General features: G+C 44.2%; 1 protein-coding gene across 1 annotated transcript in view; it reads left to right on the forward strand.

Annotated features, from left to right (window-relative positions):
- The window catches only part of LOC149444262 (galactosylgalactosylxylosylprotein 3-beta-glucuronosyltransferase 1-like), a 294,915-nt gene that overhangs the window by 239,225 nt on the left and 29,029 nt on the right, over nt 1–26,661 (forward strand). Inside the window, exon 3 of the mRNA XM_089654742.1 lies at nt 5,825–6,357. Within this exon, the coding sequence (XP_089510868.1) occupies nt 5,825–6,357 (533 nt within the window). The remainder of the gene's footprint in view (nt 1–5,824; nt 6,358–26,661) is intronic.

The raw sequence follows: 26,661 nt of genomic DNA on the forward strand, positions 1-26,661 counted from the left end.
CCATGTAAAATACATAAGGGGGGATATGATCTCCATGTATAATACATAAGGGGGGATATGATCTCCATGTATAATACATAAGGGGGGATATGATCTCCATGTATAATACATAAGGGGGATATGATCACCATGTATAATACATAAGGGGGGATATGATCACCATGTATAATACATAAGGGGGATATGATCTCCATGTATAATACATAAGGGGGGGATATGATCTCCATGTATAATACATAAGGGGGGATATGATCACCATGTATAATACATAAGGGGGGATATGATCACCATGTAAAATACATAAGGGGGGATATGATCTCCATGTATAATACATAAGGGGGGATATGATCACCATGTATAATACATAAGGGGGGGATATGATCTCCATGTATAATACATAAGGGGGGATATGATCTCCATGTATAATACATAAGGGGGGATATGATCACCATGTATAATACATAAGGGGGGATATGATCTCCATGTATAATACATAAGGGGGGATATGATCTCCATGTATAATACATAAGGGGGATATGATCTCCATGTATAATACATAAGGGGGGATATGATCACCATGTATAATACATAAGGAGGATATGATCTCCATGTATAATACATAAGGGGGGATATGATCTCCATGTATAATACATAAGGGGGGATATGATCTCCATGTATAATACATAAGGGGGGATATGATCTCCATGTATAATACATAAGGGGGGATATGATCTCCATGTATAATACATAAGGGGGGGATATGATCTCTATGTATAAATACATCAGTGGTTTATATAGTGAACTTGGTGTAGAGTTATTCACCCTGAGGTCATCACAGAGGACAAGGGGCACTCTTTATGTCTGGAGGAAAAGAAATGAAATCTCCAAACACAGAAAGGTTTCTTCACAGTAAGAGATGTGAAAATGTGGAATATACTCCCTCAAGAGTTGGTTCTGACCAGCTCAGTGGATTGCTGTAGGAAAGTCCTGGATTCTTTCTTAGATACACAGAATATAACTGGATATAACATTTATAGGTAAAGTTGATCCAGGGAATATCCGATTGCCTCTCAGGGGATCAGGATCAAATTGGATCATCCTTTTCTGGGGGGTTTTTTTCTTCCTATGGATCAACTGTGGGTGTAGGATTATAACCTTTTTTTTTTTTTGTAATGGTTGAACTGGATGGACTTTTGTCTTTTTTCAGCCAGACTAACTATGTAACTATGTAAAGTGGAACTTTAGTCAGAAAATTAAGTCCTGCTAGATCACTTCATGCTGGCCCTCTTTGAAGGTATTGCTATGTAAAAGCATTAAAAATAAGTGCTTATACTGTTTAAAACATGCTCTGCACATTCTCAGCTGCTCTATATTTTCATGACTGTGCCTAAAATCAGAGCCACTAGAGGACGATCAGCTGACAGCTTTAAGATTTACTGTTGTTGGAACGGGAAGAAAGCAACAGGAATGACACTGACTGTGCTGAGGGAACACAGATTAGGGAGGGAGAAAAGAAAATCAGGAGAGGTGATAGGACAAACTCTGCTGTCAGGGAGACACAAAAGAGGTAAACTTACAAGGATAGTGTCTTTTCCTATCTCCCTCATATTTTCTCTTTTTTCTCTCATGTGCAGCCCGTGAAATTCAGCATTGTAAAACTTCTGTCAGCCTTCCTCTCTAATTGAGCCAAGACATACTATAACGGCTGGAAATGTACATATTTTAATTGAAGAAAATGAGATATAGTTTTTGAGACCAAGGAGAGGGGGAGGATTTCTAATAAGAAAGTGACTGCTCTGGGCTTTAACAAAATGGCAGCATCCAGAATGAAGAAAGAGGACGAATTCTGGAGGCAGTTTACAGCACACACTAATTTTGGTAGCATAATTAATAACATGGAATGTACAGTATGTTCTTTTGTTAACAACTTGCTATCCTGAGGATTTCCCCCCCTTAATGACCAGGCCTCTTTTTGCTATTCGGCGCTGCATTATTTAAACTGATGATATGGTCATGCAATGCTGTACCCAAACGAAATTGATGTCCTTTTTTTTCACACAAATAGAGCTTTCTTTTGGTGGTATTTGACTACCTGTGCGCTTTTTATCTTTTGCGCTATAAACAAAAAAAGACCAAAAATGTTGAAGAAAAACTAGATTTTTTACTTTCGGCTATTAAAAATATATAGTAAACTCAAAGTTATTCATAAATTTAGGCCAAAATGTATTCTGCTACATGTTTTTGGTTAAAAAAAATCCAAATAAGTGTATATTTATTGCTTGGGTGACAGTTATAGCATCTACAAACTATGGTATAGATAATGGAATTTACACAGCTTTTACTTTCTGACTGCCCATCACATTTCTTGAGGTGCTAAAATACCAGGACAGTACAAACACCCCCAAATTATCCCTTTTTTGAAAGTAGACACCCTAATCTATCTGCTGAGAGGCATATTGAGTCCATGGAAGTTTTATTTTTTTTCCACAAGTTTTTGGAAAATGACAAAAACATTTTCTTTTCTTTTTTACACAAAGTTGTCATTTAAATGATATATTTCTCACACAAGCCATGGGTATATGTGGAATTACACCCCAAAATATATTCTGCTACTTCTACTTTCTACCGAGTATGAGGATACCACATGTGTGTGACTTTTTGGGAGCCTAGCCACATACAGGAGCCTGAAATCCAATGATCACTTTGAAAGCCTGAAGGTGCTTAACTCCCTCATTTCACTTCCTCACTACCTATCACAGTTTTGGAGGTCCTGGAATGCCAGGATAGCACCAAACCCCCCAAATAATGCCTTTTTGGAAAGTAGACACCCCAAGGAATTTAAAGAGGCATGGTAGGTATTTTTCAGATCTCATTTTTTCTCACAAGGTTTTGCAATATAAAAAAAGAAAAAATATGTTTTTGTTTTCTTTCTTCGTTTTCCAAAAACTTGTGGCAACAAACAAGATCTGCAAAATACTCAGCGTGCTTCTTATGAAATTACTCGAGGTGTCTACTTTCCAAAAAGGGGTCATTTGGGGGGGGTTTGTGCTATCCTGACATTTCAGGACCTCCGAAACTGTGATAGGTAGTGAGGAAGTGAAATGAAAGCCGATCCCCGGCTGAAAAAAATGATACCGGGATGATGCCTACAGCTGTAGGCATCATTAACCATTCAAAGTCCAGTGATGTATCAGTACGATGCTCGTCCTTGTTGGGTATATATGCTATGTTCTTTTTTTTTGTATGCAGCCTGTGGGCTGAATCAAAAAAAGAGAAGAAATCTCTGCCAGAAAAAGTGTGTGGTATGCCCACCATTAGAGTCTAAATGTCTAAATAGTGGCACGCTTGAATAAAAATTATCCACGTATAAGTGGTACCCCATATGGAAAAAGGATGACACCAAGTCCCAAAATATCTTGCCACTATTCCCCATGTAGTCTGGGCATCTGAAGGGCTCCACGTGGCTATCTTTTATCTTAAATCCGAAACATATAAGTATAGCCTCTTGTGCTCTCACAGGTCTTCTACATCTTGAGCCCATATCTGGCACGCTTGCTGGGGAGAAATTGAATGCAAGGCTGCCAGGAAAATTATTGAGGGACTCATCAACGCAGATTTTTTGCTGGGGAGTATAGACATCTGCAAATTTTTGGTTAAGGTGATTTACGAGGGGCCAAATTTTGTGGAGCCAGTCAAATTCAGGGTCACCCCAAGGACGACAGAGTGTATTGTCATTGAAATGCATAAAACACATTATACTCTCATATCTATGCCTGGCCATGGCAGCAGAGAACACGGCATATGATGAATCGGGTCTGTGGATCAATACAATCGCAATTAATTTTTTTTAGTAATGCCCATGTTGAGGGTTAGGCCCAAAAAAAATTTGGAAACCGTAATGGGTTTCCATGCGCAAGGTTTGAATTTGGGTTGGCGGCGATAAATTGTTGTGCATATATATTAATCCACAATCAATGCATACAGATCATTAAAAACAGCTCCAAAAAAATCAAGGGGAGTAGATAAATTTGCTGTTTCCACCTGAATTCCGGGTTGGGCAGTGAATGGGGGAAGTACGGGTGCTGCAGAATTTGTGGGCTGCCAATCGAGATTTGCAAGCACATCCGGAATAATACTAGGGGCTCTACAGGCCTGTGTACGAATTCTTGATGGTTACAGGACAATACTTGTGCTCGCCACCGCACCATCTTGTACTGAACTTATGGGACTCACCACGTCACCAAGTGATACTGCAGTGCTGGTATGTGAAAGACCAGGAGGTACTAGGCCACTAGTACTCGCCAGTTCACCAAAAAGTAGAACAGCACTAGTACTGGCACCCTGCTGCATATGAAATTTACCGGCAAGTGCTAGCAGAGATCAGGCCTGATTCTGTGAACACTGCAGTTTTGTGTGCAATGTATCAAGTGACAGTGACCTACTGACACTGCACTTGCTGGGGGACAAGGGGGGGTAAGCATAGGGGCTAAACACAGGTGCTGGCAGGTGCCTGGGCTGATCCAGCTAACACTGCATTTTTGGGGACACTATACTAATGTGAACGCTGGTAGAGTGCTAATCTGATCAAAGATATTGATCTGTTCAGACACTATACTAGCAATGGAGGTTTTTTTGTGTATGAGCTATTCCTGGCAATCAAGGGGTTAAATGTGATTACTGGTGTACTGACAGGCAATCTGACGCTATCTGGGAAGGGCGTGAAAAACATGGGAGCGCAAATCACGTATATATATATATATATATATATATATATATATATATATATATGATTTTGTGCACCCGTTCCACCCTGTAGCAGTATTTCTGCTATAGGGCGGTCAGGAAGCAGATAAAGAAGTGGTTCGCGCTACGGCGCTGCATTACTTTAACTGACAATTGTCCGGTCATGCAGCGCTGTACCCAAATAAAATTTACGCCCTTTTTTCCCCATGAATTGAGATTTCTTTTGGTGGTATTTGATCACCTGTGTGTTTATTTTTTATAAAAAAGAAAAAAAAAGGCTGCTAATTTTGAGAAAAGAGCAATAATTTGGACTTTTTTACTATTAAACAGTAAAAAAATGTAAAAATCAAATTTCGTCATAAATTTAGGCCAAAATGTAATCTGCAACATGTCTTTCCTAAAAAAAATCCCAATACGTGTAAATAAAGTTATAGCGATTACAAATGGCAGTATAGATACTGGAATTTTTTTTTATACTATTATTGGTTGTGATCAGCAACTTATGGCGGCAATCAGCGACTTATAGCGGGACTGCGGTGGGCATTCTGACACTGGGGGGAACTGACGTGGTGTCACTGACATCCCCAGTTACACCAATACAGTGATCAGTGCTTAAAAAAAGCACTGACACTGTACTAATGGCACTGGGCAGGAAGGGGTTAACATTTGGGGGCAATCAAAGGGTTAACTGTGTGATGGGAGTGTTTTACTAGGGGGCAGGGTGGTGTGTGCTTCACTGTAAAGCACACTGATCGGGATGGCTGTGCTCAGCCATCCCGAGCAGTGTGCCCAAACTGACAGGGAGGAGGGCTGTTGGTAAACAATGCTGCCCTCCTCCCTGTCGGTGATCGCCAGTAATCACCGGGCGCCGGCGGGTAATCACCGGCTGGGACCCGGTGATTGACACCCTCAATCTGGGCTGAAGTTGAGATTTAAACTGTCCATTAAACTAACTATTATTCATGAATTTAAATGGTTGACTAACCATTTTGAATATTTCTATGCATCTTCAATGTTATTTTATTTAAATGCCTAAAGTCTCTAAAATCTCAATATATTTCTATATGTATTCTCTGTACAGAGGACACAGGTGACAATTCTACAGCCAGACCCCTTTTCAACAATGTGACCCAGAGTAAAGAGGACTCTCTTCAATGTGTCCACCAGCACTTCACTCGAGAAACCCCCGTAGTTGTCCGGACATATGTTTATTCTCGACCCCCGCCCTGGAATGAGGAGCTTCCCGTCATCTATGTTATTACACCCACCTACACCCGACCTGTCCAGAAAGCTGAGCTGGTTCGACTGGCCAACACCTTTCTGCATGTCGTAAATTTGCACTGGATTGTGGTTGAAGATTGCCCAAGGAAGACCAAACTGGTGGCCAACCTGCTGGAGAAAGCTGGGCTCAACTTCACCCACCTGAACATCGAGAGCCCACACAATCAAAAAGTAGGCTTATCCAGAACCCCTTCCCATACCCCGAGAGGAACCATGCAGAGGAACTTGGGCCTGCGATGGCTTCGGGACAACATCAATGCTTCCAACCCTCCCGAGGGAGTGGTCTACTTTGCTGATGATGATAACACCTACAGCCTGGAACTTTTTGAAGAGGTAACTCCTTTATACATAGATTTTAAACACCAGTTATGCTGTATGTCTTTTTAACTTAGAAGTCCCCATTTAGGCTTGACATAGTCAAGTTGTTTGTAATCCCCTGGATAGGATAGCAATATTTTGTATATGACTGCAGTAGATATCTCTTATGAACTGGAGAAGTTATAAGTCTTGTCATTTGCTCCCACCTTCCAAAGTGTGCTTCTGTATAATACTGCAATTGTCAGATACTATTACAGTATTTAAAAAATTACACTTAATGGGTGGGGAAGCTTTTATTTCGTTTATAAGGCTTTTGCATCCCATAGAAATTGGATGTGGGATCTGTTTAAACATTTGGTGGACAATTCGAAAAACTAAATTGAGATTGAATGGTCAGATTTCTACATGTATGTTGAACTTAACAGTCTCTCTCCTTCCATCTTCCCTCACATAACTATGCTTTTTTCCTGTCTGACAAATTTCTATTTTGTGGAATTCTCTCCCGTGTTTCATTGTGCTTGCTTACTAACATTTCATCTTTTAGAAGAAAACCACACTGGTTTTTTTTTCAGTTTCATTTCAAACACATTTTTACGTTTACAAATTGTTAAACTGATCTTTCAAGTCACTTTTTCATCACCTATATAAAATCTTAATTTTAGGAATAAAGGTATAGTAGGGTCTTTCCACAGCAATGAATTGCAAACCATTCTGACCTTTCTAATAAGACAGCCCAACAGTACTGGAGCATGTTCAGTAGATGTCAACAATTAGTCTACATAATCTCAGGCTGCAGCAGGGAAACAGACAAGGAGGGAGGGACAGTGAACAGCAGGGTAAACCAAGATTTTTGCAGTCTACAAAAAAACAAATAGCATGTATTGACAGTTTTTGATGATTTGGGATTAAAGTGATACTAAAGGTTCTTTTTTTTTTTTTAATAACAAACATGTCAATACTTACCTGCTGTGTGCAGTGGTTTTGCATAGAGCAGCCTGGATTCTCCTCCTCTCATGTCCCCCGCAGTGTCTCCTGGCTCCTTTTTTCTGTCGGGTGCCCCCATAGCAAGCAGCTTGCTATGGGGGCACCTGCTGCTCCATGTGTTCATTCACACATGGAGCCATGGCTTGGCCTCACCCCCTCTCTCCTCATTGGCTGACTCACTGTGATTGATAGCAGCGGGAGCCAATGGCTCAGCCAATGAGGGGGCAGAGACTCGGGACAGCCGAGGCTGTATTGCACATTGCTGGATCATGATGGGGCTCAGGTAAGCATTGAGGGGGCTGGGGGGGGGGGGGCACTGCGGCACACATAAGGTTTTTTACCTTCATGCATAGAATAGAGCCTTTACAACTACCTTAATGACACTTTAAATACTCAATAGAGAATCATTTAAACTATAGACAGGTAGGAAGAATTATCCCTCTTCTGAGTCATTGAGCTATGTGTGTTCTGAAATACACTAATTGCATTCACCAGATTCTGTAGTACCATCTGTTGGCTGCTCATTAAATATTTATATGTCATTTTTCAGATTTACCTGATTAGGAAGAAAATAAGAAAAAAAAAATTACATTTTAACCATTCCAGCCTTGTCCCTGTTACACACATCTCCCATTAAGCAGGCAGCAGCCAATGCTGTGCATAGCTGCTACCTATTCAAACTGGACTGTCACTGAAAGCTCTGGTCGCCATTAACAATGCAGAACCAATCAAAATGATTCCTGAACATGTAATCACAATCGCACCATAAGCATTGATTCTGCAGATGGTGGTGCAGCCTAAGGTTGGCCATACACTATACAATTTTCTGTCCAATTTCTGCCCAATTTCCTTTAGATTTACCTTCCACTATGTAGTGAAATGGCCTGCCTAAGTGAATACAATTGAAAGTGTTTTTTAGGTTTGACCTCATATTAAATGGTTTTTGGTAAATCTAAAGAAAAAATCTCAAGAGAATTGTATAATGTATGGCCAGCCTAAAGATGGAAGTATTCTGTTTAATACTGCAGCTGTCAGATATGATTACAGTATTAATGAAAAATGATAAAAACATTTTCGAATTATTTAAATTAATGTGAATTTTTTTACCCTTACAATAAAAAAGAAAGCAGTATACCAAATAAATGCCGCATATGTCTTTAGAAAAAGTGTGTGCGTGTGTAAATTAGTCATAGAGGTATAGTCAAGGTAAAGCAGACCTCATTTATCACTGTTAAATTGCAAATTAAAATTGTGGATGCATACATACTGTGCAGAGAATATATGGAAATATATGCAAATGTATGCTAGGTTTTGCTTTATGTCTACTTTATATTATCCATATGCCATCTTGCAGAATCTATGCCATTTCTTATCTCAACATTAGAGAGAGGTGAAGAAGTTGGTGCTACTCTCTGAAGGATGGTAATCTGTAATCATGCCTTACAAAAAGTTCTCCGTAGAAACAACTTTACTTGTTTTCCATGTACCGTATTTTCCGGCGTATAAGACGACCCCCTACTTTTCCTGTTAAAATATAGGGTTTGGGCTATACTCGCCGTATAAGACTACCCCTCTTCCAACGCACACCAAATAAAAATTAAAAAACATCAGATTTGATTTCAATATGGTATGGTATTCCAATGATGGGGCACGATTCCTCGCTCTGACACCAATGATGGGGCACGATTCCTCGCTCTGACACCAATGATGGCGCACGATTCCTCGCTCTGACACCAATGATGGCGCACGATTCCTCGCTCTGACACCAATGATGGGGCACTATTCCTCCCACTGACACCAATGATGGGGCACTATTCCTCCCACTGATACCAATGATGGGGCACTATTCCTCCCACTGACACCAATGATGGGGCACTATTCCTCCCACTGACACCAATGATGGGGCACTATTCCTCCCACTGACGCCAATGATGAGGCACTATTCCTCCCATTGACACCAATGATGGTGCCCCATGGTGTGATATAATAATGTATTATTATACAGTATATAAATACTGTATAATAATAATAATAATAATCATTGGTATCAGTGGGAGGAATAGTGCCCCATCATTGGTATTAGGGGGAGGAATAGTGCCCCATAATTGGTATCAGTGGGAGGAATAGTGCCCCATCATTGGTGTCAGTGGGAGGAATACTGTCCCATCATTGGTGTCAGTGGGAGGAATAGTGCCCCATCATTGGTATCAGTGGAAGGAATAGTGCCCCATCATTGGTGTCAGTGGGAGGAATAGTGCCCCATCATTGGTATCAGTGGAAGGAATAGTGCCCCATCATTGGTATTAGGGGGAGGAATAGTGCCCCATCATTGGTGTCAGTGGGAGGAATACTGTCCCATCATTGGTGTCAGTGGGAGGAATAGTGCCCCATCATTGGTGTCAGTGACACCAATGATGGGACACTATTCTTCCCACTGACACCAATGGCACTTGCTGACCCTTGTTCCAGTGTGGTGCTGCTGCAGCCAGCATATGTGGTTGCAGCAGCACCTCTGCACTGCACACTTACCGGCTGCTCCCTCACTCGATTTTTGTGGGTCCGCTCGGCTCCGCCTCCTCGCCCGTGATTGGCCGCCTGTGTGCCTTTCCTGAGCTACAGTTCTGGCGGCCAATCACCGGTGAGGAGGCGGAGCCGAGCGGCAGGAGTGAGGGAGTGGCCGGAGTGACTGAATCAGCAGCGCTTCCTGGATGGATCGTCGTTGGAGCCAGGTAAGAGACAGCAGCCCTCTGGCCACCCCTGTACTTAGTGTCCCTTCCGTCGGAAGGGGGGGGGGCGGCGGCGGCACCGCGCCGCCCCCCTAAAAAGTGCCCCCTGATGTATACCGGCGTATAAGACGACTCCCGACTTTTGAGAAGATTTTCAAGGGTCAAAAAGTCATCTTATACGCCGGAAAATACGGTAATAAAGTGGTTCTGTACTCGACCTAATCCTCCTCTCCTGCTCTTTTATCAGCCACATGTTGCTTGTCTCTCAAATGAGAAGGAAGACTACAGTGGCAGGACTGGGAAAAGCCATACAAGGCCACATTCACACTTAAAAATGGCCCAACACTTATTACATGTGAGAACCCCAGTGGGGGTTCCTGGCGATTAGCTGCAGGAGGTAGCCCCAATGAAAGTAACAGGAGGCTGCCAGCTCCCGCAGTTAATAGCTGCTATTCATATAATCATTCATGAAGCAATCAGCTGAGAGTGATAGGCCCTGGCCGTAGACAGTCTAATCCAGGGCCTATTACTTGCAGAAAGGGCCGGACTGACAACTCCTGGGGCCCCCGGGCAATAGGGGATCATGGGGCCCCTGTGTCCTTGCCCAAACTCAAAAAAGCCTATGAAAAAGGTACCAGGGGCATCTCATGGGGCCCACTACTGACCCCGGGCCCTCGGGCAGTGCCTGAGTTTCCAAATGGTCAGTCCGCCCCTGCTTGCAGGTGATCGCTCTATGAGAGATAACCTATGAATAGGAGCCATCAAGTTCCAGTTGATTTCAATGGTGTTGCCTCTTGCAGCTAATCACTTGGAACCCTCACTGGGATTCTTGTATGTGATGGATGTTGAGCCTATTTACAAGTGTGAACATGGCCTAATGCAGGGTGGTACACATAGGGGCATAATAACATATTTAGAGGAAAGAGCCTATGATCTCTGAGCTATGCAGCTAGCAGAGATCAAACCATGAGGTCATTGTTAGGAATCAGCAGCAGGGATGGCCAAGTCTTAACCTCCCTAGCGGTCTGATTATTTCAGATTTTTGGTGCTGAAAGCGGTACATTATTTTGCATGGAAATATGTAGTTTTTTATTGTAGGCCTGTAATTTTTAGGAATAACTCACTGAAATCTGTCCGAACAAGAGTCTAGTAAACATCCCGGGTATGATAAAATTTGAAACACAAAATCATAAATTATAATTTAATAAATAATCATAAAAAATAATAATATAATAATAATACATTTAATTCAATAATATAATCAAACCAAAAACACTGAAATGTGAAATAGAGCGCCAAGTTCGCACATCGCTGAGCAAAGTCGCAAAATCGTTTTCAGTGTCTGATGAGGAATTTCCCCCACGAATCATTATCACTCAATTCTGCAAGTGGTTCTGATTTACTATCGCTGTTCTCTAGCCGGTCTAAAACCGCTTTTGACCTAAAGGGACGCTTTTTGGACGCCATGGACGTTTCTCAGTTTCCAGGCAGAAAGAACAGTAAAAATGCAGGCAGGGCGCCGGACAAAGCACTCGGGACAAAATGTATGTGAAATGGGTTGAAACAGCAATGTTTTACTATGTAAAATCGTTTTGAAAAAAATGAAATTTTTTTTAAATTTGCAAATTTCCCGCCGGCGCCCATACGTCCCGATGTCACAGGGACCGGAACACAGGAGCCGGATGCCGGCATCAGCCGGAGGAGATGGCCGGGGACGCTGCAGGGGACACATCGCGGGAGCGAAGGACAAGGTAAGCTCTGCAGGGACCCCCTGAGCAACGCCGCATGGTAAGCCTGAGTGTAGCTCGGGGTTACCGCTTTTGGTACTGACATTTTACCCCGAGCTACACTCGGGAATACCACTAGGGGGGTTAATAGCTACTCTAAGAAACTGAAACCAGACTATATAAAGTAAACTACATTTATTAATAGTAAAACAAAAGACTTCCAAGCACCAGCAAACAGAAAACACAGCAAACATGAAGATACAAGTATACCATAACCATATAACCAAAATACCCAACTAGCAACCTAAGTAACAGGAAACTTAACTAACAAACTAACTACGTACAATATGTATACAATTTGTACAAACATGGGGAACACAAAGAAACAGGGAAAACTGTAGATGCCGGAGTAGCCCTACCCTTGTGAGGGCCGCTGTGTTGTGGACAACCCTAAGCTTCCCTCCGCACAGCCAGGCAACAGTGTTTTTTCACACAGACTTGCATCTAAAGACAGTGACCAGTCCATGGGCTTGGTTTTGTTGTTTTATTAGGGGAATTCAACTTGGATAGGGAAATAGGGATTATGGGATGCCCAATTTGGCTTCAAACAATGGAAGGGGGACACTTCTGTCCTATGTACAAAGCAGATCCTGGACTGTTCTTTTGCTGAAAGCCATCAGTCATTGTGGATCAGTAGCAGCTGCCCTTTACAAATGAGGAACTAGCAGCCCCTCAAAATCACTTTACTTTTTGTAGCTATATGCAGAGACGTCTTTTTGCCCCTTTACAGAGCTGCTCCAAGCTCCACAGCCTGCAAGCACTACCAACCCTCCTGGTTTCCCAGAAGTTCTACCAGGACTAGGATAAAGGCTTGAGCTCAGTGTGGTCCTTAGAAAACTTGCTACGTTTGGCAGTCTTTCCCCTTCCCAAACTGTGCTGCTGTACTCACACTGTCCTCTTTGCTCCCTGCTGCTCCAGGTCTTGATCCCATCCATGCCTCTCCACAGAATGTATCCTCCTGAGCCATCCTGAGCACAGCCTAGAGGCTGCCCCCCCCCCCCCAGACCTAGGGGACCCCTTCTAGACACAGTCTCCTCAGCACTCCATCTTCCACAGACTCCTCTGTCAGTTTGACTCTCTGTCAGGAATGGACTCAGCACTGGCGGTGGGACTCATCTGCCCTGTGGGCTGCAGTACCAGAGCTGACCAGCAGGTGCTCTCAGCAGCCAGAAGCTCACACGTGCAATCAGCCAAACCTGGGGCTGATTGCAGAAAGGTGTATTTAAGGCATGAACAGGCCTGTGATCTGGACCTTGGTGTATGGTTTCCCATGAGCCTCTGTACCTGGTATCTTGTGTTCCTGCTTCGTTGCTGACCCGGCTTGATCCTGACCTCTGCTGGCCGTCTCCTGTTGGACCCCTGGCTTGCCTGACCATCCTTCTGCCTGATCCCCTGTGCCGCGCTGCCCGTGAGTTGCTGAACCCGGCTTGTGACCTTGACCATTCTCTGCCTGCTCCTTTGGTACCTTGCTGCCCGCACATTGCTGACTTGGCCCGTCTGACCACGCTAACTACTCTGCCATCCATCCATCCTGCACGGATCCAGCCGTACCTGCACATACCTCTGGCGGATCCCTCTACCACTAGCAGGTGTACTCAGGGGCCGCGACCTGGTTCCTGTCTGCTTCAAGTCCATCCCCACCATCAGGGGCCCTGGTGAATAAGCAGACTGGGACTTAGACTCCGTGCCCTGGGGAATCCTGTCCTGGGGACCACTAGAGGTACCACCAAACAGTCATTACAGTACCCTACGGCCAGCCTGACCGTTCCACCTCTCCAGCCCTGACTACGCCTGTGTTCCTGCACCTACTAAGATTAGTGGAAGGTTGGTTTGTTCACTGTGCGTTTATATATATATCTGGATGGCTAATAATAAACTGTGTTATTATACTATACCTGAAACCTGCGTTTCCCTGTGTCAGTCCACACCTTTCTGGTCATTCCTAGATTCCTGACACTCTCCCATATTTATAGACCAGTCCACCACTCTACCAGGGCCTCCAAACCTGGGACTGGCCGGACCCCCCATGAATATGCAGATTAGGCCTCCACCCCTTCCTTCTTATGGAATTCTGGAAGGTTCTATGGTCCTCCAGAGTCAGGAGGAGGCGATAGAGCCACAACCCGTTGAGTCATCCAACTGACCTGCACTAACCCGATCTCAATCACATGCCTCACACTACCATGAGTCACACACGATTTTACCTATAATACTCTACACTACTCTAGTAGCACGCTAGAGATAAAGGTTGGGAAGGAGGAACCAGGATTGGGATCAGGTACAAGGGAAGCAGAAAAGAGACAACAGGGTTCAGGATGCAGGGCAGGAGCAAGATCAGGATCTAGGCTCAGGATAAGTGGATAACAAGTATCTGGCAGCAAAGCAAAACTCTTAAGTGCAGTGTAATAGTAAAAGAGGCACTAAATATCCTCCGATCAGCCAGCATCAGGTGGAGACTGATTACTGGGATCTGATGGCTGCTAAGAGACACCCGCTGGTGGACACCCAGAACTACAGCCTCCCACTCTGGGAAGCACAGTGCCACCAGTTGGGGATCCAGGTCCTGACAGCCATAGAGAATCCTAGGTGGTACACTATGATGAAACCACAAGCCACAGAAGTTTTGCAGGTATAGTATGCAAGCAAGCACTGTTTTTAACTTGCAATTTCAGTGTGTCTGCATTAAAAAACAAAAGAAAAAAAAATAATTTTACCTCTGCTTTAAATTTAGCTTGGGCATTTGGACTTCAATGACTTCCGATGACAAAACAGTTCATCTTTAATTCTGAGCATAGTAAATAAATAATACATGAACAAAACCACAACTCATTACCTTTAAGTGATCATTGGAAACCATCTGTGCAGGGAAGGTTACAACATCCTCTAAGGTTAGCCACACATTGTCTGATTTTTGGAAGAGTCAACGTTGATTAGGGGAATACTCAAAGAATATTTAATGAACACAGACAAGGTCACAGAGGAACCAGGTAGAGGACCCATCACCAAAGACAAATACAATGGGAGACATCAGTCAAAATGGTTTTTGATCATCAATGCATCATGCAAACAACAATTTTTTTAAATGTCCATAAAAAAAAAACGTTGTTTGGCATACAAAGCATTTAGTCTAAACGATATCTGCTACTGTGCAATCGGACCAAGTGCCCTGACATTGTTTAATTACATAGAATAATTTGATGTTCTCTTTTTGTTCATTTACTATTATGTATTGAACATTCTTAGATTGCTCGATCAATATTCCAATTACCATTGGCGCATAAGGCCAGCTATATTCTCTTTCACCATTTGTCCTCTGAAGCATTATTTATGTGGTTTGGCTAGGAATAGCTTTCAGCACTAGGAATGATAAAACCTTGCTTGTTTTGACCTAGTGTTTTATTTGCAAATAGATTCTTAAGATTTTTATATCTTTCCTTTGCACCAGAATTGATTGCAAGCTCTCCCCCTTCTGTAGCCCTCGTTTTACTCTAAATAAATTGCAGATTTCTCACCCTATATATCTTCCCTTATGACCTAATAGGCTGTATGCATAACTACCTTCTGTACCACCCCCTTTTACTGAACCCTAATAGATTGTAAGCTCTCCTGCCTTTGTACCCCTCCCTTATACTAGATTGCAAGTGCTTTCATTCTCTGTGTCCCTTCTTTAATTCTCAATAGAGTGTTAGCTCTTCTGCCTCCATGACAGATTATACAGTAAACTCTTCCACCTTCAATATCCCTCCATTATACTATAGATTGTAAGCTTTTCCACCTTTTATATTATTGCTTAGAGCACAATAGATTAATTATTCCACATTCTGTATCCTCCCTTATAATAGATTGTAAGCTCTTCCACTTTCTGCATTCTCCCTTATATCATAATAGATTGTAAGCTCTTCCACTTTCTGCGTCCTCTCTTATATCATAATAGATTGTAAGCTCTTCTACCTTCTGTATCCTCCCTTATATCATAATAGATTGTAAGCTCTTCTACCTTCTGTATCCTCCTTTATATCATAATAGATTGTAAGCTCTTCCACATTCTGTATCCTCCCTTATATCATAATAGATTGTAAGATCTTCTACCTTCTGTATCCTCCCTTATATCATAATAGATTGTAAGCTCTTCTACCTTCTGTATCCTCCCTTATATCATAATAGATTGTAAGCTCTTCCACTTTCTGCGTCCTCTCTTATATCTTAATAGATTGTAAGCTCTTCCACATTCTGTATCCTCCCTTATATCATAATAGATTGTAAGCTCTTCTACCTTCTGTATCCTCCCTTATATCATAATAGATTGTAAGCTCTTCCACATTCTACATCCTCTCTTATATCATAATAGATTGTAAGCTCTTCCACTTTCTGTATCCTCCCTTATATCATAATAGATTGTAAGCTCTTCCACTTTCTGTATCCTCCCTTATAATAGATTGTAAGCTCTTCCACATTCTGTATCCTCCCTTATAATAGATTGTAAGCTCTTCCACTTTCTGTATCCTCCCTTATAATAGATTGTAAGCTCTTCCACATTCTGTATCCTCCCTTATATCATATTAGATTGAAAGCTCTTTTGCCTTCTGTATAACTCTCTAATACCATAATAGATTTTATTTTTTTACAACCTTTGTATTTCTTGCTTGTTCCCCAAACTATAAGCTTTTCCGCCTTCTGTATCTTCCTTTATACTCCAACTGACTGTAAGCTCTTCTACCGTCTGTATTTCTCCCTTGTACTATAATCGACTGTTAGTTCTCCCTTATACTATAAATGACTGTAAGTTCTTCTACCTTCAGTATCCTTCTCTTATACCATAACAGATTGTAAGCTTTTCCATCTTTTTTATCCTTGCTTTCAATACAATAGATTATAAACTCTTCCATTTTCTGTATCAACCGTTAAAAGATTGTAAGCTCTTCTACCTTTAGCATTCCTCCCTTATACCATAAGAGATTGTCAGCTCTTTCACTTTCTATACATTCGAATATTTGACAGTATTTACTGGTGTCATGTGCATCCGAATTAACTAATGGAATGAAATTCGATATCCGAATTATCCGAATCTGAATGATCGACCACATTCGAAAATTGAATTCATTTTCCTATGGGCCCAAACTACTGTTGTATTATGCGACTTTATCTAAATGAACCGAATGCATTTGTATATTTATTACAGGTACTTATATAGCACCATCAATTTACACAGCGCTTTACACATATATTGTACATTCACATTAGTCCCTAACCCTCAAGGGGTGTACAATCTAAGGTCCCTAACCCTCAAGGGGTGTACAATCTAAGGTCCCTAACCCTCAAGGGGTGTACAATCTAAGGTCCCTAACCCTCAAGGGGTGTACAATCTAAGGTCCCTAACCCTCAAGGGGTGTACAATCTAAGGTCCCTAACTCACATTCATACATACACATACTAGGGACAATTTAGACAGGAGCCAATTCACCTACCAGCATGTCTTTGGAGTGTGGACGGAAACTGGAGTACCCAGAGGAAACCCACGCTGACACAGGGAGAACATACAAACTCCAGGCAGGTGGTGCCATGGCTGGGATTTGAACCAACGACCCTAGTGCTGCCAGGTGGAAGTACTAACCATTTAGCCACTGTGCTGCCCACAATTAGTTTTCATTTTTTTTTTTGATTCCTTGACATTCGTTTCTGTGTCCATTCGGAGATTCATCCACATCCGAATCCCCAAAAATCAAATTGTTGTCCGAAAAACAAAAACGCACCTATCTAGTAGACTCTTTCACCTGCAGTATCCCTCCCTTATACCATAAAAGATTGTAAGCTCCTCTGCTTTCTGTATCTTCCCTTATGCCATAATAAATTGTAAGCTCTTCCAAGTTCTGTATCCTCCAGGGGCGGACAGACAACTCATGGGGCCCCCGGGCAATAGGGGATCATGGGGCCCCTGTGTCCTTGCCCAAACTCAAAAAAGCCTATGAAAAAGGTACCAGGGGCATCTCATGGGGCCCCCTACTGACCCCGGGCCCTCGGGCAGTGCCCGAGTTTCCAAATGGTCAGTCCGCCCCTGGTATCCTCCCGTATTCCCTAATTGACTGTAAACTGTAACCTACCTTATACCCAAATAAACTGTAAACTCTTCCACCTTCTGACTTCTCCCTTTACCATATTAGAGTGTAAGCTCTTCTGCCTTCCGTATAACTCTTCCATACCCTAATAGACTGAAAGTGCTTTCCGCTTTGTATTCCCCGCTTTTATAATTTGATAGATTGTTAACCCTTTCACCTTCTCCATTTTTCTCTTATAGGTTATAAGCTCTTCCTCTTTTATTGCTGTGTCATAGACTGTAAGCTCTTGGTAACATGATCCTCTTTCCGTTTATTTTCCATTATGTACATATGTAACCACTACATTGTACTGTGCTGCGGAATATGTTGGCATAGTGTAAAATAATAAAACAAGTGATTTAATATGCCAAATCTCCCTTTGGAGCTCTGCTTGGCTTTCCAGTTTAATGGCTATCTTAATTTACCCTTGTAATTGGCTTCCCGAAACATGTTTAATCACCTTTAACAGTGAAAATATCAATTTTTACAACCATTGTAAAATCAATGTGTTTTTGCTCCTTAATTAAACCGCGATTTCATTATGGCTTTTTGTTGAGGCAGAAGAGCTCATTTCGTACTATGCAGTTAGTGAGCGTCAAGCTGCCATAAATACAGTTTTCACAAGCATGGGCATCTGGGGGAGAGGGGGTAGATACAAGGGAGGCTTTGACTTGCATTTTCCTGGTCCCCTTCCCTTGGTGTTGGTTGGATGTATTGCTCTTCTGATGATTGGCTAGATCAGTGGTCTCCAAACTGCATCCTGGGGGGCAAATGCTACCCTTTTCTTCCCTTTATCGGGAGCTTGGGGTACTTTTCCTCCCAGTGATACAAGGCACTATTCCTCCCACTGAAAGCAACAGTAGGTCATAATTCTTGCCACTTACACCAACAATGGGGCACTATTCCCACTGCCACCAGTGACACCAGTGATGGGGCACTATTCCTCCCACGAACACCAACAATGGGTGTCAGGAATCCCCGCTGCGACGGGCTTGGCGCAGGCGCAGTGCACCGCTCCGTGTCAGAATGCGGGCACTGAGACCTGGCCGTCCGCGGCGAGGGAGTTCGCGCATGCGCAGTGGGGACCGCGGGCGCGCGCGTGGCACCAATGGCAGCGCAGGGCGGGATATTTAAACGGCCCTGAGCTGTCATTCAGTGCCTTCTGGTCTTTCCTTGTATCCTGTATCTGCGAACCTGTTCTAGTAAGTTATTGACCCGGATTTTACCTGACCTTGTTGCCTTCTCCTGCCCAGACCCTTGCTTTGCCTGACCTCTCTCCTGAATGCCCCTGTTTGGATCTGACCTTCCGTTGCTGACCTGGCGTGTGACCCGACTACTCTCTGCCCGCTGCCTTGTACTGCTCCTTCCCCACTGTTACCGACCCGGCCCGTTTGACCCCGCACTTGCTCAGCCATCCATCCATCCATCCCGACGGGATCACCCGACCTCCTCACATCAGGCTCTTCCCTGCGGGAGCCCCTGGCGAATACCGCTACCACTGACGGGCGTGCTCAGTAGCCACGACCTGGTCTCGGGGTACTTCAAGTCCATCCCCACCATCAGGGGCTCTGGTGAACACGTACCCTGGGGCTTAGATACCGTGCGCTGGGGACGCCTGGCCAGTGGAGTGCTAGTGGTACCGCCTGGTGGTCCCTTACAATGGGGCACTATTCCCACTGTATCCCACTGCCACCAGTGATGGGGCACTATTCCTCCCACGAACACCAACAACCTGATACTATTCCTCCTACTTATACCAGAGACCTGGCACTATTCCTCCCACTGGTACCAGTGATGGGCCACTATTCCTTCCACTGACACCAAAGATGAGGCTATTATTCCTCCCACTGACACCAACGACTGGGTACCATTCCTCCCACTGACACCAATGATGGGGAACTATTCCTCCTACTGATACCAGAGACCTGGTACTATTCCACCCACTGGCACCAGTGATAGTTCACTATTCCTTCCACTGACCCAAATGGCCAGGCACTATTCCTCTCACTGCACCAATGATGAGGATATTTTCCTCCCACTGACACAAATGATGAGGATATTATTCCTCTTACTGACACCAATGACTGGGTGCTATTCCTCCTACTAATACCAAAGACCTGGTACTATTCCACCCACTGGCACCAGTGATGGTTCACTATTCCTTCCACTGACACCGATGACCAGGCACTATTCCTCCCACTGACACAAATGATGAGGCTATTATTCCTCCCACTGACACCATCGACTGGGTACTATTCCTCTCACTGGCACCAATGATGGGGCACTGTTCCTCCTACTGATAGCAGAGACCTGGTACTATTCCACCCACTGGCACCAGTGATGGTTCACTATTCTTTCCGCTGACACCAATGACCAGGCACTATTCCTCTCACGGCACCAATGATGAGGATATTATTCCTCCCACTGACACTAAAGACTGTGTACTGTTCCTCCCACTGGCACCAATGATGGGGCACTATTCCTCCTACTAATACCAGAGACCTGGTACTATTCCACGCACTGGTACCAGTGATAGTTCACTATTCCTTCCACTGACCCAAATGACCAGGCACTATTTCTCTCACTGCACCAATGATGAGGATATTTTCCTCCCACTGACACAAATGATGAGGATATTATTCCTCTTACTGACACCAATGACTGGGTACTATTCCTCCTACTAATACCAAAGACCTGGTACTATTCCACAAACTGGCACCAGTGATGGTTCACTATTCCTTCCGCTGACACCGATGACCAGGCACTATTCCTCCCACTAACACCATCGACTGGGTACTATTCCTCCCACTGGCACCAATGATGGGGCACTGTTCCTCCTACTAATACCAAAGACCTGGTACTATTCCACAAACTGGCACCAGTGATGGTTCACTATTCCTTCCGCTGACACCAATGACCAGACACTATTCCTCGCACTGCACCAATGATGAGGATATTTTCCTCCCACTGACACAAATGATGAGGAATTGTATTCCTCTTACTGACATCAATGACTGGGTACTATTCCTCTCACTGACACTCATGATGGGGCACAATTCTTTCCACTGACAACAATGAAAGGGCTATTATTCCTCCCACTGACACCGATAAAGGAGCATTATTCCTCCCATTGACTCCAACAATGGTATACTACTGTATACCTTTCACTAATACCAGTGATGGGTCACTATTCCTCCCACAAATACCAATGATGGGACATGTTTACTCCCATTAAATCCAGGACAGGTTCTACTCAAATTGGCCCCCTCAAAGTCTGAAGGACAGTAAACTGGCCCTTTTTTTAAGAAAGTGTGGAAGAAGCCCATACCACACCTCCTCCCAACACTCTTCTACCGTGCCGACGCTCTGTACTGGCCCTCCATGTGACTGGGAATGTTACTTCCAATATCCCTACTCCAGTCATTCAATTAAAAAGTGAACCAAAAGGATCCCAAATAAAAGGAAGCAATCTATCATCCTCATCTGTTCCCCAATGCAGAGTTACCAAGCAATGGAGATTACGATAGTGATGGATCTAAACTACTACTGTGCTACTTGAATGCCATTTTGGGTAGCACCGTGGCTAAATGGTTAGCACTTCCACCTGCCAGTACTAGGGTCGTTGGTTCAAACCCCAACCATGGCCCTATCTGCCTGGAGCTTGCATTTTCTCCCTGTGTCTGTGTGGGTTTCCTCAGGGTACTCTGGTTTCCTCCCACACTCCAAAGACATGCTGGTGGGTGCATTGGCTCCTGTCTAAATTGGCCCTAATATGTGTATGTATGAATGTGAGTTAGGGACCTTAGATTGTACACCCCTTGAGGGTTAGGGACTGATGTGAATGTACAATATATATGTAAAGTGCTGTGTAAATTGATGGCGCTATTTAACCTCTTCACGCCGGTGCCTCCCGGCCCTTTAAGGGGTTTCAGACGCCAGGAGGCAGGGCTTTAGGGTCATGTGACCGCCGTAATTCGCTGTCACGTGATTGGAAAAGGTTCCAATCGCGAGGAGAGATCGGGACCTTTCCGCGAGACACCGACATATGTGCTGGGAGCGTGTGCTCTCAGCGCATGTGTTTTCAAGTGGTACGTAAATATGCGGCCGCTCGGTGTCAAGGCCCTCTGCCGAGAGGACGCTTATTTGCGTATGGTCGGAATCAAGCGGTTAAGTGCTTGAAAAAAATTAAATAAATACATTTTCAATCACCTTCCTTGCTAATTTCAGTTCTCTGCGCAGTTAAAACTGGGAAGTGATTGCTGGAGTTGAAAGCTTATATAAAGTGATAAAACTGAAAACAAAATGTGTTAAAGTGTTACTAAGCCCACAACAATAAAATCAGTCTGTATATGCAGTAAAGCATGCTTGTTATACTCACTGTGAAACCTAGGAGGTTAATCCTCCACTTTGTGTAAAAAGGCTGTTTGATCCTGTCTTCTCTGATCCTCCCCTTTGTCTACTGTCCCCAATCCATCTGCTGATGATACAGAGCTCTAGGAGTCACTCTGCACATGCTCAGTTTGGTGTGTATTGCTTGAGAGGTTTTTTTCTTTGGGAGGGTGCATGTGATCAGTACAGGGCCAATCAATCAGCACTTTCCAGACAGAGGGTCAGGGGTTATGCAGCCTCATAGGACAGAACAGAATGAAAACTCCTCCTATAAGCTTTAACCAGTGCTCTGCTGGACACTGATAGAAGTCAAAAGACTGCTCTAACTGCTGATGAGAAAAGGTATTTTGCAGTTTATATTAACTAAAATAATTGCATTTCTATGTTGTGTGTACTGTGGTAGACCAGATATAGTGAATGCAGGGTCCGGGGAGACCAGATATAGTGAATGCGGGGTCCGGGGAGACAAGATTTAGTGAATGCAGGGTCCTGGGAGACCAGATATAGTAAATACAGGGTCCGGGGAGACCGGATATAGTGAATGCAGGGTCCGGGGAGACCAGATATAGTGAATGCAGGGTCCGGGGAGACCAGATATAGTGAATGCTGGGTCCAGGGAGACCAGATATAGTGAATGCAGGGTCCAGGGAGACCGTATATAGTGAATGCAGGGTCCAGGGAGACCGTATATAGTGAATTCAGGGTCCGGGGAGACCAGATTTAGTGAATGCAGGGTCCGGGGAGACCAGATATAGTGAATGCAGGGTCCGGAGAGACCAGATATAGTGAATGCAGGGTCCGGGGAGACCAGATATAGTGAATTTAGGGTCCGGGGAGACCGGATATAGTGAATTTAGGGTCCGGGGAGACCGGATATAGTGAATGCAGGGTCCGGGGAGACCGGATATAGTGAATGCAGGGTCCAGGGAGACCAGATATAGTGAATGCAGGGTCCGGGGAGACCAGATATAGTGAATGCAGGGTCCGGGGAGACCGGATATAGGGAATGCAGGGTCCGGAGAGATTAAATATAGTGAATGCAGGGTCCGGGGAGACCAGATATAGAGAATGCAGGGTCCGGGGAGACCAGATATAGAGAATGCAGGGTCCGGGGAGACCAGATATAGTGAATGCAGGGTCTGGGGAGACCGGATATAGGGAATGCAGGGTCCAAGGAGACCAGATATAGTAAATGCAGGGTCCGGGGAGACCGGATATAGGGAATGCAGGGTCCGGGGAGACCGGATATAGTGAATGCAGGGTCCAGGGAGACCAGATATAGTGAATGCAGGGTCCGGGGAGACAGGATATAGGGAATGCAGGGTCCGGAGAGATTAAATATAGTGAATGCAGGGTCCGGGGAGACCAGATATAGAGAATGCAGGGTCCGGGGAGACCAGATATAGAGAATGCAGGGTCCGGGGAGACCAGATATAGAGAATGCAGGGTCCGGGGAGACCAGATATAGTGAATGCAGGGTCTGGGGAGACCGGATATAGGGAATGCAGGGTCCAAGGAGACCAGATATAGTAAATGCAGGGTCCGGGGAGACCGGATATAGGGAATGCAGGGTCCGGGGAGACCGGATATAGGGAATGCGGGGTCCGGGGAGACCAGATATAGGGAATGCAGGGTCCGGGGAGACCAGATATAGGGAATGCAGGGTCTGGGGAGACCGGATATAGGGAATGCAGGGTCCAAGGAGACCAGATATAGTAAATGCAGGGTCCGGGGAGACCGGATATAGGGAATGCAGGGTCCGGGGAGACCGGATATAGGGAATGCAGGGTCCGGGGAGACCAGATATAGGGAATGCAGGGTCCGGGGAGACCGGATATAGGGAATGCAGGGTCCGGGGAGACCGGATATAGGGAATGCAGGGTCCGGGGAGACCGGATATAGGGAATGCAGGGTCATGGGCTTAGTAACACTTTAAGTCTGCCCATAATAAGGCTGCTTAATTATGCTCAGTGTCTTAAAGGAAGTAGCAAAAAACATTTTTTTTCTTTCTTAGTTTTCTTGTGTTTTTCTTTTTTAGTTTATTCGCCTTGTATTTGTGACCCACTTAAAGCAGAACTACTGAAAAAAAAAAACTTCCATTCAAACATATTCCTCATAAACCACAAACGGTATAAATCCACTTTAGTTGTACTCAATGTCTTTGTGATCCCAGATTTTGGCTTGTAAAAGTACAGGTGATGACATCACTGTGCTGTGAATAACCTGTGCAGAGAGCAGAGCTGTGGGAGGGGCCCAGCAGGCCAACCCACTACAGGCATTTTGCAGAAAGCTTCATGTGGGGGCGGAGACAAGACCAGTCACCCTGCACAAGAAGAGAGAGATCAGCAGTGACCGGTCTTTGTTACAGGAAGCTCCTACACAGAGGTAATATCTCACACTGGATTACTGGACAGATCTGGAAGAAATACACAAACCACACCAAGATTCAAGTATTGTACAGGAGTGTAAAATACTTGCAGTAGCTGGGGAGTGAAGAAATGGTGGCTTCTCAATACACAAACTTCCAGAAAAGTAAGCATATAAACACTTCTATTACAGGTGACCTTTTCTGTAAAAGTGACCCCGTGTGTGTATTTGATTGATATTTGTTTACTTCCTCTTTTATGTTTATTTATTTATTTTACTCTTTTTTTCACTATGTTTTTTTTCTTTAAAAAAAAATGAATGATGCTAATGATGAACCATTTTTTCAAGGAAAACACCAGGTCCAGGATAGCTAAAAGGAGCTTCTGTAACCATCAGAAAACATTTAAAGCCTTCATGGGTATGAGGTGCATATGTAGCTCATGGCTCGTATATATATATTTTTATATAGTTCATGACTTGTATATAGCACAACCCAGAAGGAGCCGCTGGTTTTGAATGGTCCCGTTTCCCCACTTGGTGCACGCACAGCCAGGCACATAGTAGTTTCTTCTTTCTCAATGGCTCAAATAAAGTCTTGAAGTATCCTCTGTATTTTTTATTGCTGAGTATAACTTGGATAGGTATGGGGGAAGCATGAGATACCCCAAAAGAATTGAAATAATTGAGGACTCTTTTCTTCTGGCAGAGACCTTCCACAGATTTACTACTTGCTAGGAGAAATTCTTAGGACTTGCTTCTTTGTAGAACTGAGAACTGCATACAATCTCTGGAGCACAGGACTTAGGTCTGTATTCACAAGGCCTCAGGATCATCAGCTTCCACCTTCTGATATCCATTGGGTGATTCTAAGTGAGGGAGAATCAGACTCACGATACCACCAATCACTGGACCCTCTTCCTTCCAGCTTCCACCGGGTATCTCCAGTGTGCTTCTCCAGACCATAAAAAAGAAACCCCAGACTTTAGAGAATAGGCCCCCCCAGCTTAAACTAGGGACCTCAATGACCTCCAAACAGCATTTCTACCAGACTGCCCAGAGGGGAAGAGCCTCTCAGACAGGGAACTCCTCTGACAGGGCTAAACCCAGGATCCATCAACCCCCTACTCTAGACTTAAGAGTATTTATGGGCTCTACAACCACCTTCTGGACACACCCCTCCAGGGTGTGGCTGGGCTCCCATAAATATTTAAGTTGTTCTCCCATTCTTCCTCCCGCTGTAAATCTAGATTCTCCTAGATTGCAGAGGAAGCAATCAGACCAGTAACCTGTGTAACACTGAGCAGGCTAGAACAATCAACTCCTGCTCCACGGATTACAGAGGAGCTAAACTAATGTAGCACCTTCCTAGTTAGCTAGAGGGAGCTAGCTGATTATTTTTCGATTAGAAAGGCTAAGTAGCAGCCTGGGTAATAGTCAGCTGGGTCAAATTTGGATCAAGGATGAGAGGCTCTGCGGATCAGTTCCTTGATACCTCCCCCTGGTCTAGAATCTTGGAGAAGATTCTAGAAGCAGTGGGCAGGGGTGAGGAGGGGCATGTCTTCACTCTTAGGGGATCCTTACCAATCCCCAAGCAGGAAGCTTGGCATTGCGTTAGGACAGCCCTTAAAAATGGTTGAGCCTGCTCAGTGGCGGAGAGAGTTCGGGTGGAATATGTGAAGAAGCTGAGATGCAGGAGCCTGGGAGGGGGGCTTAGTGGGAAGGGGCCTATTTACAGGCAGGGCAATGGAAAGGAGGATCACTGAGCCTCACTGGCCCCCAGAGTGAGGACCACCTGAAGAGCCAGGAAAGGAGCTAACCTAGCAGAAGGCAGCCACCTAAATCTGCTTGCAGGATTGAGACTGACTGAGTAGTCCCTGGTCCAGTTAAGGGAAAAGCACTCTGGTGGGACACCTGATTAGCTCCTTGCCCAGGACTGTTTCATTTAAAGTGGCGGGCACTGGTTATCTTTCCCCA

The sequence above is a fragment of the Staurois parvus genome, unplaced genomic scaffold (genome assembly GCF_062004578.1).
Source record: "Staurois parvus isolate SC_StPar_1 unplaced genomic scaffold, SC_StPar_1.0 ptg000795l, whole genome shotgun sequence".
Classification (NCBI taxonomy): domain Eukaryota; kingdom Metazoa; phylum Chordata; class Amphibia; order Anura; family Ranidae; genus Staurois; species Staurois parvus.